At 42.9% G+C, this 16,609-nt stretch overlaps 1 protein-coding gene across 4 annotated transcripts in view; it reads left to right on the top strand.

Moving 5' to 3' along the window:
• Positions 1-560: 560 nt before the first annotated feature.
• rock1 (Rho-associated, coiled-coil containing protein kinase 1) overlaps positions 561-16,609 on the top strand; it is a 30,837-nt gene continuing 14,788 nt past the window's right edge. For all 4 annotated transcript variants that reach the window (XR_015038129.1, XM_085806055.1, XM_085806053.1 and 1 more), the window contains exons 1-8: positions 561-1,452; positions 10,697-10,778; positions 12,858-12,958; positions 13,061-13,198; positions 13,318-13,493; positions 15,900-15,984; positions 16,090-16,234; positions 16,436-16,574. Coding sequence is in view for 3 of the 4 variants with exons in the window: in XM_085806055.1 (XP_085662181.1) it covers positions 1,360-1,452; positions 10,697-10,778; positions 12,858-12,958; positions 13,061-13,198; positions 13,318-13,493; positions 15,900-15,984; positions 16,090-16,234; positions 16,436-16,574 (959 nt within the window). In the remaining variant the exon portion in view is untranslated. The remainder of the gene's footprint in view (positions 1,453-10,696; positions 10,779-12,857; positions 12,959-13,060; positions 13,199-13,317; positions 13,494-15,899; positions 15,985-16,089; positions 16,235-16,435; positions 16,575-16,609) is intronic.

Below are 16,609 nucleotides of genomic sequence, written 5' to 3' on the forward strand. Positions count from 1 at the left end.
TCTAGAATGAACATTTATATACAATATATACCAATATTGAACAGAATAGAATTATGCAAGAATCAAGAGCGTCTGTAATCCATAAAATAGATTGGACTGGAATGCAGTAAAACAGAAGTCATTAGATTGATGGAAAGAATAGAATAGAATAGAATAGAATAGAATAGAATAGAATAGAATAGAATAGAATATAGGCAAGAGTCAAGGGCGTCAGTAATCCATAAAATAGATTAGAGGAATGCAGTCAAACAGAATTGGCCATTGGATAGGATAGAATAGATTAGAATAGAAATCAGGGTCCATGTAAGTAAGTACATCTATGAACCATATGAAATAATAGCTGAACAGAAAATTTAACAGAACTATTTTAGGAAATGATTAAAATAAATGATGTAAATGACTCTTTTACGAGTCTCGTGCCTCTGGTGGCATCTTTACCATGGCATCACAGCGTCTCCATTGTAACATGAGGGAGCAGCAACATGTAGCTTTCATCAGGCTGTGAACTCTTTGAATGCGCCTCGGCAGGGCGCATGCGCAGTACTTGACATTTTGAAGTTGCTTCTCCGGGGTGTTTGAACAGGAAGGCGGACATGTTGGTCAGGCAGTGGGAGAAAATCGGGCACCGTCTGCTGTTTTTTCCCCCCGAAAACTAACACACATCGAAAGCCTACTTTTTTAAAAGAAAAAAAAGTCTTCGATCAGAGGGATGAAGCAGTTTGGACGGGAAACGGTCGACAGCCGGTGACAATGCACGGGATGCAGCGGAGGGACTGCGGTCACACACTGTAACGAGTCCGTGTTAAAAACTGATCGAAATTTGAAAGAAGCAGAAGTTTTTTTCCCCTCACCACTTCTACTTTTGAGCTGTCAGATTCGTTTTGTCGTTTTCTGCAGGGGCCTGGCACAAAAATGGGAACCGGCCTGGACTAACCTTCCTTTTAACAAACTGTGCTCGTTTTTTTCTTCCAGAGAGACGCTACATTTAAGTTTTAACAGCCTATTGTTTGGATGCACCAACATTTTAAGCCCTTATCCTCCAGTGGCATCCTGCGGAGGCTGACTAATCTGTCGCCGCATTCGTTTGCCACTGAAGTTGTTTGTCACTCATACTTGGGGGGGAAACAATCTCTCGACTCTGAACATGTGGCTTTTGTATATTCGGCGCAACCTTAAACGTTTCATGGTCTGTGAAAGCTCGAGGAGAAGGATGTGTTTTCTGTGAAGTTTTCACGAAGAAAGGAACATTTGGCTAGCTAGCTACCGCTGGCTGCTAAAGCTAGCTAGCCTCGCCAGTGAGCTGTTTTTGTTCATAATAATAACCCAACAACACCGGGACTGAGTTCAACAGCCAAAAAAATGTCTGCTCGACAAACTTTGGAGGCTCGGTTTGAAAAAATCGATGCCATGTTGAAGGATCCAAAGTCGGAAATAAATACGGATTGTCTTCTGGTAAGTTTGTAGCTCGCTAGCAGGCTAGGTAGCTAGGTAGCGAGTCAGCCATTCTGGGTCAGTCTACTCCTTGGAGCAGAAATACTTTCCGAGACCAACAAGTCGTCTCTGTTCCTACTGAAGAAATGTGTCGATATTTTTTTACTCCGACAGACCAGTTTGGTTCACACACAAACGTATGTGCGTGAGACTGTATATTAAAGCAAGGTTTAAGCGAAAAATAACACAACCAGCACTTTGATAACCTCTGATATCAAGACTCTGAATAAACTGGCAGACAAAAAACAACGAAATTGTCAATGGCTAACATTATAGTTGTTATTTAAAGGCGACGTGTGGTCAGTTCTCTTTAAGCTTGCAAAAAAGAAAAAAAAAGTGTGTTACTAATTCAAAAGCAGTGGTAACTAAATAAGACTGACAGATGGCGATCGTCTTTCCGCTCCTCACAAAGGCAGACACACTTTGTCAGATTATTGTTTGGGTCAGTCCAGGTACTATATACAAATTGTTTTATTTTAAATCCGATCAACTGGATTCGTTTCCTTGTCATCCACTAAAAACTGATATTAGGTTGTGTATTAGTTCTCCTTGTAGGTCATTAGGTAGTCAGTCACTGGCTAGGTGTGCAATTGTTGCCTAGATTTACTTATTGAAGCCTCATTTCCAGTGATAGTCTGCCTTGCAAGCCTGTTCTAACCTGTAGGCCTCCGGCTTCATCAGTACACCTGTTGGCCGGGGTTTGCCCTGGCTGCTTCCTGTCTACTGGTGACAATTCATGAAGTGTCTCTCTCTCTTCTCTCTCCTGTGCTGAGAAAAGAAGGCGTCTCCTGCCACGTGCTAAACCTTAAAGCAACACCTTCGTAGGTTTTTATTACATGTGGCAATCCCAGGAACTGACTCACTGTGGACTGGATGCCAAGGGGGATGTTGTTATGTTAAGTGTTTGTTGATATCATGAGCCCTTTCAGCTTGGGTGACGGTGGCACAGTGTTTTCACAAGGATCTGGCTCCTTAGTGACTCACAGTTGCACTCCTGTAAAGTGCGATTGCAGCATATTTGGGTTAAAGGAGGGAACATTTTGGACTAAATGTCTTACGTTTTGCGTTTGCAGGTAATTTGAAGTTTCGCCAGGAGTCTCTCTGTGTACGATAGTTTCATTGTAACGGTGTCAAGTGTTTTACACATAAGGTTGCGCTCCTTTATCAATAATTCCTGCATTTTTATTGTGTGAGATGGCACATATTAGTAGACAGATGGACTGAACATCAGGGAAGCAATCTGTTTTGGGAAAGGGGCTTGTCCTAAAGCCCCACCCACACCTTATCCAACTTGAAATGTTTGTGTATAGCTTGCTGTAGATAGCTGTCTTCTCAGAGGAAAACTTGCTTTAAGCCTCGTGACCCCCCACCCCTGTTGCAGAATGAGGCAATTAAACTCACCTTCAAGTGCACACTTTCTGCATTTTTAATGGCAAAAAGCTGTGGGGACTGTTCCTGCTGGCAGCCGCACACACAAGGGTGTTGTTTCTCCCTTTCCCCCCTCTCTGCAATCTCCCCTGATCAATGAATGGAGGCCTTTTGCTGAGGCTCTCTCTGCCACCATGCAACTCCACCCACAGCTTAATAAAATTCCATGCTAATCAAATAACCTCTTGTCTTTGACTGGCCTGGAGTTCCCTGTGTGTCCCAAAGCCATTCTGCACGTCTGGAGAGAGTTGAGACCAGGCAGGCAGCTCTGAGGTAGCTGGGTGTGGGCTCTGCTCTCTACCCATAAACCAAAATTATGTGGACTGAAGACTCATGTTTCTGAAGGCCGTGAATCAGGACATTTAACTCATAAAGCAGCCAGCATGCTTGGGTATGAGTAATAGGTTCCATCAGAATGCACAATGCAGGCCTTTTACTGGCCATGTTTCTGTACCTGGGTCTTGAGCTGGCACTGGTTTCTGTCTATAGCATAGCACTGTTGGATTTCCACCTATTTTCTTCCCCCCATAGTGCCCTAGCCTGTGTTATGTGATGGCGACACTTGGCCCTGCACCTTACCACTCAGCTTCGGGTTGGCCTATCGAGTGCTGTAGCCCAACCCTGTCGTCCTTATCTTCACCCAGTAAATAAATCCTGCTTGGAGAGAAGAGTGCCTTATCTGGATGGGCTGCCCCCTCTCCAGTCATTGTGCTTTAGGCTGGCTTCTGAGAGCCAATCTGAACGGACAAGAATTCCTGACATTGTGATGTGAAAGCTCACTGACAGCTAGGGGACTGACCATTGTCCACGTATGTTTTACTGTTGGTGACCATCAAATGGCATCCATCAAACCATTTCATCTGTGGATGTCTAGATCGAACGTCTCTCTCTGAACGATTGTGTGGAGGAAGCGGTGTGTTTGTCAGTCTGTAAAAATAGTGGTGATTTCTAGATGCTTCTGCGTTTTACCCTGTTGTGCCTCAGTCTGTTTATCATTTGGTAAATTAGAATAGTTGAGTTGATATGTTAGAACTTGTTTTGCATGGGCTTTGCCTCTATTTGAGATACATAAAGGCTTCCTGGCACTGGTCTTTGTTCTTACTTTGACACTTGGGGTGCATTAGCCTCTCTGTGTTTTGATCCCTCTTTCATCTGCTATTTGGACTCTAAATCTGTAATAAGGGTAATTACAGGAAACTGCAAGCCCAGTAAACCAGATTTGTAGGCAGCGATTGACTGTGAATGCTGCATGTACATGTTGGGGTTAAGGCTCTTATTTTAAGTGATTTAGAATATGAGTTGAATAAGCTAAATCAACAGCATTGTTAATACACCAGTCTGCGAGAGATTGCTTTAATGTAAAAAGGCAAAATAAGCTTTGGTAAATCACATAGGGATTAACATTTTGAGAAATTTCAGTGTTAGAGTAGTAAGCTTGATGCACAAGTGTAGAAACACAAGTGTGTTATGGAATTGATTCAATAATATGCTTTGCATGTAGACACCACTCAAATAAGATTTCAAATCACAGCATTATCTGTGTTGACTGATTGACGGAAGGAAGTGCTTAGTGTCATTAATGAGAACTGTTGCAATGTGGCAAAGAGCCTATAGAGTGAAGTGAAAAATGGTGAGAAATGTTTTACTCGGTGGTGATGTTTATGTCTTTTTGTTTTTTCACCTCTAATTGCTGCAGTAAGAATATAACATGGTTTCCACTTCAGGCAAAATTCAGCCCAGTTCTCAGAGTTTAGGCATTCAACGGAAACGATCATATAGCAAAACCAGGCTCTGCAAATGCTGCTGACAGAGGCAGAAGGGGCAGTCTCGAGTCGGGAATTGCTTTGGATTTTAGCCTTGAGAATGATTTGAAGGACCGTTTCACTGACATGTTTCCTAATTGCCCTGCACAGTCAGTCTGCTAAGGCCCAATTTGAGTAACGGCCAGAGTACAGTCAATCCTTGTCTTGCCTGTGCAGAGTGCCTGCCCTCGTCTTAGCGACCTTTGCATTTAATGGACAAGCCTCACCTGCATTGTTGTCTGCATTGATAATGCAGCTAAAGGCTGTATTGGAGGTGGACATAGATCTGCACAATATGACAGGGAGATATTTGGCAGTCAGGAGTAATAACACTACATAATATTTTTACTGGGTGCCCTAAGTTCCTCTTATTCGACATAATAACCCAAAAATCACATCATTCAACCTCTGTGATTTATTCATTTAAAGCATGAGATGATGATTCTCATGAATCTAATATTCTTTTAATTACCCCACTCATGCTTCTTTATCTTTTAAGCTTTTGACATTGTGGACTGCTGTCATCTTTCAGCAAGACTCAAGGTTTGTTTACCTGTCCAGGCAGCCATTTTTTTCAGGTTATGTCAGTGCAGTGCCGTAACCTGCTTCTGCTTTCTTTTGTTTGTTCTACATGGAGATTCAAAACAAAGAGTGTGCATCACTTTTAGCTTCCAGACCAAATACAGTTATAGCATACATCGCGTCTAAAGGTTTATATTAATAACTGAAGCAAATATGTAATCATATTGTAATATTGATTCTTTCATTTCCTGTCATATTGTCCAGCCATTTTTTAAGCAGATGGAAATGCAGCAGAGACACTGACTTGAAGACTTGCGTCAATCACTGTCCTTGAATGCACCACTATACTTTTTTTTCCTTCTTGTAAACAGCCTTTGCTGACAGCTACGTTATTCCCTGCAAGGCTAATGTAACTGCGAAAAAATGGAAGCAACTGCATTCCCATGCTGGTGGAGCACCTGCTTCATATGTGTTTCACTATGTCTGCAAGTTGATTTTCATGGCGTACTGCCTGGAAGCAACAACAACAACGCTAATAACTTTTTGTATGCTTTGGAGAAATGACAGGAGTTATGTAAGCCCTGCGTAATTTGTAGTTAATTGGCTAAAACATGGGAACCCACTACCTTGGTCCCTTTTTTTTAGATGATGAATTTGCATATCCCTGTGGTGAAACGCATGTATTTCTAGTCACATTTATAGTCGGCATCTAATCCAACCCTATTGTCATAAAGGTTTGGCACTGCCAGCTGTAAACTGCTCTCCTCAGCTATTCAGCAGTGGGAACAAAAATTGGCTGAGCTGTTTGTAGCTCTGCATTCCCTTAACTGACTGATTATGTGCAGGGATGCATACTAAAATGATCCAGCCTTTTAATAATGGAACGCTTTTTTCTTTTTTTTTTCCTTCCTCTGATTCACCCACTGAACTTTACAGCCCCTGTTCCTCTTTCATCTCGCTTCTTGAGGGCTACAAGGCCAGTTGCTTTGCCCCACTTACAAAGGACTCTGTGACCCCTGTCCAGTGAAGATGGTCGAAGTGAGCCGAGTCGAGTGTTCAGTAAGATGCTTATTTGTCGGGGCTGAGGTCATAAATCTTGGCCCAGTGGAGGCTAGATAGCTTGAGAGTTTTTTTTTTCTTTTTGCTTGAGAAGGCAGAGCTCAGTCAGTGGAAACACGTGAGTGCTCGCCACTGTTGGAATAACTCAATTATATTTTGACATGAAAGTATTTGTGACAGTGATTCTTGTTCACTGGGACCTCATAAGGAACTGGAATGCCCCTGTTTTGCCACCCCTGGGTTCACTGTCACTGCCGTTTATCCAGTGGAGTTGTTAGTCAGGCAGTCTTTCTAGGTGAGTGGGATTTCATGTCAGTAGATATTATGTGCAGAAGGAGTTAAGAAGTGCTTGGTGAAGGAAAAAAAAAACTCAGAGTCTCTCATGGTGAGTTCCAAAGTGTACAAGATTGACACCAGAGAAGATGGATGTGCGTCCCCCCCCTGGGTTTACATTTCTACCTCAAGGCCTGTACCTGGAAGTTTATTAGTGAGGCAACACTGTGGTATTTCATGCTCTGAATGGCTTCATTGGTTTGTGTGATCACATCGGTGTTTACATGGGCGCAGCCTTGGATGGAACTGCCTTTATTTGCATGGCGAGCTGAACGGCCGCGTGCACATTTGCTCACATGTGGAAAGCATATTGTCTTGAAGAGGTGGCAGAAAAGGAAGTGAGCAGTAGGGCTCGACTTAGGCCAGTCCACATGCCTTGTGCTGGCATGCAGAAAGGGATGATGTGGCTGAGTCTCCCATGGAAATTTTAACTCAGACTTTTAATGTCTGGAAAAGAGCTTGTGTTTTTTTTTTTTTTTGTGGATTTCTCTCCTAAAGTTTAAAGAAATAATTGCCATATGTAATGTCAACCACTGGCTTTGTGTATTTTGTATAACTATACATTTTTTAAAAACATAATTACCACATTTCATTAATAGGGTGATGCGATGGTTTTTCATGTTATTATTTAGTAATCCCAGGGATGTGTCGCCCTCTGCTTGAAGCAGCATCAGCAGAAATAGGATAACATGGAGCCCTGCGAGCTCTGGTTTGTTTTCCCAGCCACTTTTTTTTTTTTTTTCCCCAAGACTGCCACATAATGAAACATAGCCTGTGGACTGCTACCGCCCAGTGCTTGTTGCAGCGAGTGAATCATATGCATAGTTTTACTTTTGTCTCTAGCAGGAGAGATTGTTAGGTTATTTTGTGTGTGATCCATTTATAACAGCACACACAGTCTTGCTGAATCTTTGAAATTTGATTAAGACTGTCAAAGCTCTGGCCTTGTTGATTCAAGGCCCTCCCTACAGCGTATGGTGATAACCTCAGCGCCTGGACAACTAGAGCCACGTGCATTTAGAAATTTAGGTCCTCTCTATTTGCATTTTGTTCCCATTTTTGTGTTGCACATTTTAATCATTGATGTCTTTTTTCTTTTTTGATTTCTTCTCTCTGCGTGGAAACTCCTGAGCCATTGGAAATTTCAGAGCTGCAGTAGAAGTGCTTATCTAGGAACAATTTCACCTCTGGAAACTACTCTGAATTACTAGCTTAGAAAGAGCTTTGTCAGTGATCTCGGACCATTATTCTCATATTTGTTAGCGTAGCCTGGGGCTGATTTTTCTTTTTTGGAGGCTGAGCCGTGTTGGTGCTACTGGCTGCTCCATCTGAGTGGTTTGATAGCGAAACCCAAACAGAGACAGATGATGTTTGGTTGTTCATCCACAACCTTGATGACCACAAATCAGATACCAGAAGTAACTTATCTTTATTTATGCACTGCACACTTGATGACCCTGTGTGTATGTGTCAAGTGATTTATTATAAACAAAATATGAGATATATAGACACTTCTATGTCTCTCTGAATACAAATGCCTCTGATATCTTGACACAGCCCGTCTTTTCATTAGAAGGTTACTCACCACAGCTTTTACTGCTTCAAATAGCTAATATAATGTTTATTCCATATTCCAGTCAGTGTATCCTTCAATCTGAATTTGTGGTTCTATTTCATACAAGGCAGTTTTTTCTCCTCTTACTGTACCTGCTTCTTTTGTCACTCTGGTGTTTCAGTAGAGGACTCTGAGCATGGCCGTCTTCCGATTTTCTTTGTTTTTTCCTTCATTTGTTCTCCCATTGGACCAGCCTGCCCCACATGCACCAGCCCTCCACTCCCTGCTCCTTTCCGTCATAGTGTTAAGCCCTAGTACTACTGATTGAAAATAAGGCTCACTGTGTGACTCTGTACTTGGGATGGATTTTTTTTTCTCCCCTCTCCCTTCCTTCACTTTTTGTTGAGAACTTGTTTGGCCACATACCTAAAATAGCTCTCTGACGTGTACAGTCCTGTTAAGGAATGTTACTGTGGCTGTCCAGAGTTCTCTGCGGCAGGAAGTTATGCAAACGTGCATTGCTGAGCACAGAGCCTTGTGATTAGGGTCCTGAAGGACTCGGTTCTTCAGCGTTTTTTTTTTTTTTTTCCGTTGCAGGCTGGCTGGAGTCTGTGTGGCCAACAAGGCCCCTTTTTTCTCCCAGCCTTAGGTCTGTTTTGTGTAAATGCTCCCTCCTGAAAGTTGACTTAAGTGTCTCTTTTTTTTTCTCTCAAGACGAGCAGATGATGACTCTCAGCTCCACCATGTGCGCTAATCGCAGCCTCTCCCCTCATCCATTTCCCACATTCTGTCTCTGTGAATTGCTACATTGCTTTTGTTCTTCCCACGAACCATTCTTCACCTCCCATTTTTACTTTCTCCCCACCCACCTGCCTTTTTCCTTGCTTCCACCCATCCCGCAGGGTGTCTGCTGCTTTTATGTCTCATAGAGAGGAGAGGAGGGGGGGGCATAGCTCTGACCTCCTCTGCTGAGCAGAAGCAGCAGAGTTACTTAAGAGGATTCCTCGCCTTGTCTGAGCTGCTGATTCACCATGTGTCATCATTGTTTTGCTTCGAGATGCAAAGAGAGATCTGTCATCATGTAATAGAAGGCCATTCACAAATGTAGGAATGACAAGATTCCCGCTGCGACAGTGAGCGCAGACATGATGTAGCCCATGGCAACATGTAACATAAACTTGTTTGTTTATATAAATTGTGGGCAGCAAGTATGTGCCTCTGTCATTTGGATAAATAGAATCCTGGGTAGCTGATCTGTGTCGGAAAATGCTAATTTCTAACATCTGGCTCACCCCTCACTGTAGGGAACACACAACAGTGTTTTGAGTTCAAGTGTTTGTGTGCCTGTCTCGTTTCAGCCATTCTGGATTATAGACGATTAGATTAAATCCCGCCAGTGGCACTTATGCTCCTGCTGAGCCCGAGGCAAGATAGCCCATGCTGTGTATTTGTTAACAGCTCTTCAAATTACAATATTGTAGCTATTGCATAATCATAATCATAATTTATAATCAGTATGTATCTGCACAACCCTTTTTCAGTGCTATGTAATTCATTCTTTACCCTGTTTTAAGCACATAAAGGGACAACCCAGTTGAAGTTGTCATGAAAGGGACTCTAACGGGGGGTTGAGAGCTGGTGAGGTGGAGTAACGTCTTTACCTTCAGTGGGTGTTGCAGCCCTGTATTGTAAAGTCACACAGTCGGCCTCACTGTATGGTTATTGTAAGGCGCCACCCTGTTGCCTCGGTCATCAAAAGCTACTTAGTTCCTTCAGTTGCTTTTATTAGAAACTTGGTGATCAGGGTGGGAAATCCAGCCTCTGGTTCACCCAACCAGCAAAACTGGTGGGTGTTTAAAAAAAAAAAATCATCCAGGCACTTTGTCTCAGACATTTTTTTAAAATGTAAAAACATTGTAGGAAAACTTTAGCACTTCCTCGAGGCACTCGCCTTTTCACATTGTCCGTGTTTGCTCACTGACGCCATGGTCTTCGAGTAATATATGTGTAATATCGCTGATGACTGCATTTCTGATCAGCTGCTGACTCAAACCTCCAGATGTGTCAGCTGTTCTCAGCATGCATGTGCTCGTGTCAGCTTAGAGCTGCATGTCAGAACACACGTCGTTGGCGATAAGAAAACGAAACGCGCTTTGTTCCAGTAAATAATGCTGTGTAGCCTTTTAGAGAAACCAGCGAGTGCTTGAGATATCACTTCAATCTATAGTAATTTAAAGCTTCTTTTAATAAAGAACTTGAAGCATACTTTAGCATCCTTCGGAGGATCAATAATTAATCACTTTAATCACAAAACACAGTGATTGCTTACAGCATTAACGTGTGTGTTGCAGGCTGGAAGCCCACTGCTTAGTTCGTGTAAAAATCTCAACTCAGTGATCAGCAGCCTGACAGGAAGACTCTGTGTTTGCATTTTCCATGTTGCTTGAGTAGTAAACACAGTGTCAGTGTGTTTTCCTGCTTGTTAACCCTTCTCCTCTCTCCTCAGGATGGCTTGGATGCGCTGGTGTACGACCTCGACTTCCCTGCCCTGAGGAAAAACAAGAGCATTGACAACTTCTTGAATAGATGTAAGTAGCTCGCATGGTGCACGTCCCGCTTTATTGCTGTCCTGCTCATGTCTTTCACTTTAACCATTTGCGTTTGCAGACCCCTGTTAACATGTGGGTACAGGCCCAGGCTCAGAAAAGAAGACCGTTTTTGGGTCACCGCCTCTATGTAGGCTTGGACACAATAGGTGTCTGCTGCTTAGTGTCCCCAACAAAGAGGCTTTCATAAATGGCTGGTGACCCACATGATGCTGATCATGATGGCTTCTCTTTTTCTCAGTGCCCTCAGACTAGGGAATCCCCATCACCGTGTTTCAGGCAAAACAAAACCCATCCATCGAAAGCGGAGGGTGAGAGGCTACACCTCTCCTCCAACAGATCCAGCGCAACTGTTCTCATTCTCATTTACATTTCAAGGAAACGGCAGCGATCATGTTACAGTGTTTATCTCAGGACTTGTTCTCGTAAATCCAGGAATGTCTGAGGTGGGGGGCAAAGAACTGTATTTAGTATGTATTTGATTTCTCTAACTGCACAAACATGAAGGCAAACATATCATTTAAAGAACAGCAATAACCAAACATCCTTTCTCTCCCTACCCCCTTTGTTTCTATTTCATTATAACCCAATATATTCTCCCACTCTGTGGCAGGTTTTGCGGCCTTCTGTATCACTTTTCATTTTCCTACATAGTCCTCCTGCAAAGAAACAACAGTTTTTTTTGCACAGACATCTATTCAGAGAGATTCATATTTCTGTGCTGTATGGATTTCTCACATGGGGAAATGATAGGCACTGTGTGTTTGCTCTGCACATGTCCTGTTGTATATGGCTCTCTGACTGTGTGCAGTGCACGCTATTATATTTTGCAAGCAATGTATAAAAGGGATTCAAAAGGGTGATTACAACCTGCCTTTGTATTATGTGGTCATGAGAAAATGTGGTCTCTCGGTCTCTTAACTTGATGTTAAAGTGTTACGTGTTGTCAAGTCGTGCAGTCCAAGCACAACTTTAGGAAAAGAGAACAAAAAAATCACTTCTATACATTTACATATCAGTCCAAGCTACTGTAAACCCTCAGGCAAAAACTGCCATTAGACATCTCCTCTATTACCCTCGGTACTGTACTTTCATGAATAACACCCAAGTGCTGGAAAATGCATTGATGGATATGGACTAATGGATTGGCTGTCTTGTGAGACCGGCCCCTCAGTTGCATGTTACTGCCTGAAGGGCTCTTCACTCTGAACTCTTCCTCCTCCATATTATTGTGCTTTGCACCCTGATCGTATCAGCTGATCCTTCCACCAGTATATACGCTCGGACCTACTGGCAATAATCCTCCTCCGCTCCACAGCAACATCAAATTCTATTTGTTCAATTTCTAAACATGGTTTGTGTGTCTTTTTGGTCCCCTGGGATTTTTCCAGCAGGGATCATGATCCCGGGAACCACTGCACAGAGTGGAAATGACTCACACTCAAATGTTCTTATTCTAATAGCTCAGGGCTTACTTTTTATTTTTAGATCGATTGAACTTGGATGCCCCCGCAACCCCCTTTTCCATGCTTTCCCGTGCCAGTTGTGACCCATGTGAATTGAAAATTATCCCCCTAGTCCAGCTATGACCAAATTTGGCTGAACAGCGAAAGCCATCTCCCCGAGGGGAACTAGTGTGTTGTTACATCAGCGCGAGGTCTGCTCTGTTTGCCAACACACTGGATCTTCCAACGAAAGTCTGTCGGCCTCTTGCTTTGTGGAGATATTAAATGACACCTAATGATGGGAGATTATAAAAACAAGGAGGCGGTGCGAAGGTGATCGTGCATTGAGACGGCGATGGCTGCATTTTAAAAACACAAATGACAGAACGGAGCCGCCCTGTCATCTGCAAGCTCTCCTCCCAGGCACCTTACACTGCATTAACTTTACGTCACTGATCTTGCCAACTGTAACTTTGGCTGTGATGCTTCAGTGCACAAGGCTCAGGATAAGACTCCTCTTTTAAAAGGTCAAGGCAGTGACTTAAGCAGAGCACAGATGCCTGCACAGATTCTGTTTTCTCTAACATCTGTCTTTGCTTGCTTTTTATTTCCCCAGACAAGGAAACCATTAGTAAAATCCGTGATCTACGCATGAAAGCAGACGATTATGAGGTGGTTAAAGTTATTGGGAGGGGTGCATTCGGAGAGGTGCAACTGGTAAGGATGCCGTTTTATTTTATAGGTACAAGAAAATGAAATGTTTCTTTCTCCTTTGGTCTAAATTGACTTGAGTCACCTGATCACCTTTTTGTTTTCCAGGTAAGACACAAAGCCACGTGCAAAGTATACGCCATGAAGCTGCTGAGCAAGTTTGAGATGATCAAGAGGTCGGACTCTGCTTTCTTCTGGGAGGAGCGGGACATCATGGCTTTTGCCAACAGCTCATGGGTTGTGCAGGTAGGTTGTGATAAAATAAAAGCACCTATGTTGTTAAACCCAGCCTCATGTGAGTCTCTTTTCTTTGATATTGTTTTTCACTCATTATTTCTCACTTTGTTCCCCCTTTTTTTCCACAGCTCTTTTTTGCTTTTCAAGACGATCGCTACCTCTACATGGTGATGGAATACATGCCCGGCGGCGACTTGGTTAACTTGATGAGCAACTACGACGTCCCAGAGAAGTGGGCCCGCTTCTACACAGCCGAGGTGGTGCTGGCTCTGGATGGGATCCACTCCATGGGCTTCATTCACAGGTTGAAGAAGATTTCTAACTTGCCCTTATCAGTGATGTTGCTAGGTACGCGTCCTGCGTCTCTGACGCATTAAAATCTGAAAGGACGCAGTAAACTCACTATCCATGCGTCCCGGGGACGCACCTCATTTTCCCATGAAAAATGATACATTGTTAACAACAACTCGTGTTTAAAATCATGGGAACTAGTAGGGTTGTCACCAGGACCAACACTTACTGTAGGTACCAAGTACCGCGAGTACCGAAAAAATACAACTTGGCCTTTTTGCACTGCGGAACGTTTCTCACTGGATGAGTTTCAGGCGTACCGATTATGGCCTACTAGAGCACAATTATTTAACGAGTCAAAAAGCCGCCGACACTGATCACTGCATGAGGAGTTTTAATGCAGCCTGAACGCAGCTCAAACCGACCCGGTGCCTCAGCACGGCGACCAAGCTTTGATAAACACACCGGATCCACGCCGGTTTACAGTATCCTGCCGTAGTTTAGCCGGTCGCTACCGGAGCTTAATTGGTCGCGGTGGAGCGGAGAACAGCGGAGTTTCCTCTGCTGCAGCTGAACAGCTGACATGTGGTCAAGACGTAGCTACAGACCTGTCACTGTCCACGGTGCAGACTTCAACCTCAGAGCTGTCTGTCCTCAGACTGTCCTGACCTGTCCCTGAACATCACACAGGGACAACATGGAGCTGCCTGTGTGAGTTTTATTAATGTTTACATCAGGTTGAGTTAAACAAATCAGTTTATGCTGCTGTGATTTAAGTAAATACAGTAATCATCATAGTGTAGTGGCAGGAAAGACCATTTCATCTGTATCAAATAATGTGTTGGTCAAGAACAAGTTCAACTTAAAGTCAGATGAAAAATGTTTAGGGTGTTTTTACCGTTCCTAAATGTAAAAATGGGTCACATTGGACCCTCAACATTATTTAAAGGTTAAATAACGTGTTACTTAAACATTTTTCATTGTGCTGTGCTCTAAAAATAAACTAACAAATACTAGTGTAGAGTCCTATATAAGGAATGTTGAGCTTAAACTTTAACCTTAAATTTAGGTTCTCAGGAAAATAGCTGCTCATCAGTAAATAGTTAATCAATCGATGAGGTCCATCAACTAACGATTAATGAATTAATCGACAATTTGCATCCCTAGGCCCTAGTTTTTTTTTAAATTGTGGTATCGAATAAGTATAGAGAATCGTGGAAATTTACAGAAATTCTCGTATCATGACAACCCTATTGGGGACCCATTGAATTTCCCAGGGACCCACCCAAATCACCACCTGTGGGTCCAGGAGACTCACTACACTGAAAACCTATCAACATCACTGCCTTATATTGCATTCGTTGGTTTTGTTTTCAAATTGGCTCCGGGGCAAAACACAGGGATGTGATACATTTCAAATGAAGCTGTTGTTCCTTGGCCCTTGTGAGGCACTCCTTAACTTTTTTATCCTCTCAGCCTCATACAAAGCAAACGTGTCAATTCATTTATCTTTTATGGTGCCTGACGACTGCGAGATACGCTGCAGGCTCTGGAAGGTGTGGTGGCAACCTATGATCTAATGGGACCATTGTAATAAGCAGGAAGTAGTCCAGGGACAGAGGCACTGTTTTTAGCCTGAATGCTAGCTGCTAGTGTTTCTAACTATAGGCTTAATGCTACATTACCACTTGTTTTCACAACTGCGACTCATTTAACCCAACCCTATCCCAAACACACACGTCTTTTTCTCTACGTGCATTTCACCCAGTGCGAGGCTTTGAACTGAGTTGCCTTTGTTTCTATCATTGTTGTCTCATTTCTCTTTCAACAATGATTTGTGTAAAATTTAAACCAGAGTTGTTTCTATACAGCGAGTCAGTTCCATGATGCGTGATGTGGATCTGTAAGGACATCTCTCTGCACTGACTGGCACTACTTTTTTTTTTTTTTTTAATATAATACTTCTATGCACACTAGGCATGAAATATTTCCCCCCCTATTATTAAATCGTTACTAATAATATTCTGCACAATAAGCTCCGTGCCCACACAGCTGCAGCGGTGGAAAGATTCACACTTTGACAGTCGCGTTACAGCTCACCGCCGTTTTCCAATTTCCTCTGTGATAGTTGTAGCGAGAGGAAATTTCACGAACACATAAATTCTTCTCTCCCAATTCCCAGCTCCCTTCATACCTCATTACATCTGACCTATCGCTGCAGTGGAGTGCAGCACCTTTAGACAGCTCTGATTTGGAGAGCTGTTCTCCCCAAATGGCACCCTCGAGCAGATCTAACCTTAACTGCACACTCCTGCAAACTGCTTCGGTTTTCTTTTTATTGGCTGGAGTTTGATGGTATAATTTGTGGGTTGTGTACGAGTTTGATAACATTGATGTACATTTCTTTTCACCCATGCAGGGACGTGAAGCCTGATAACATGTTGCTAGACAAAGCAGGCCATTTAAAACTGGCAGATTTTGGGACCTGCATGAAAATGAACAAGGTATCACAATTTGGATTTCCCTTTTGATTTGTTTATTTAATTACATTGTTATTCCAGTAATGAGATTGTTTTTAATGCTTCATTTATTGTCATTCTCCCCTTCAGGATGGTATGGTACGATGTGACACAGCAGTGGGAACTCCAGACTACATTTCACCTGAGGTACTGAAATCCCAAGGAGGAGACGGCTATTATGGCAGAGAGTGTGACTGGTGGTCGGTGGGGGTATTCCTGTACGAAATGCTAGTTGGTGAGTTTCAGATTAAGCATTTCCTGGAAAAATCAACAATTTGAGCTTCATTTTTATTGTTGTACCACTTATAAAAGGTTCAAATGCTCAACAATAATAAAAACCTGATCAGTTTTACTTGTTCTTCTATCATAAATCTTGACATTGTTTATTATTTTTTTTACTGTCTTGATTAAATGTCCTGCCTTGTCTGGTGCACAGGCGACACTCCTTTCTATGCGGACTCGCTGGTGGGGACCTACAGCAAAATCATGAACCACAAGAACGCCCTGACCTTCCCCGAAGACAGCGACATCTCCAACGATGCCAAGAATCTCATCTGCGCTTTCCTGACTGACAGGTTAGAGAACCGCGGAACAAGCGCCCGGATCATGG

Source organism: Trachurus japonicus, chromosome 17, assembly GCF_045865225.1.
Source record: "Trachurus japonicus isolate A0001 chromosome 17, Traja_1.0".
In the NCBI taxonomy this organism is placed as follows: domain Eukaryota; kingdom Metazoa; phylum Chordata; class Actinopteri; order Carangiformes; family Carangidae; genus Trachurus; species Trachurus japonicus.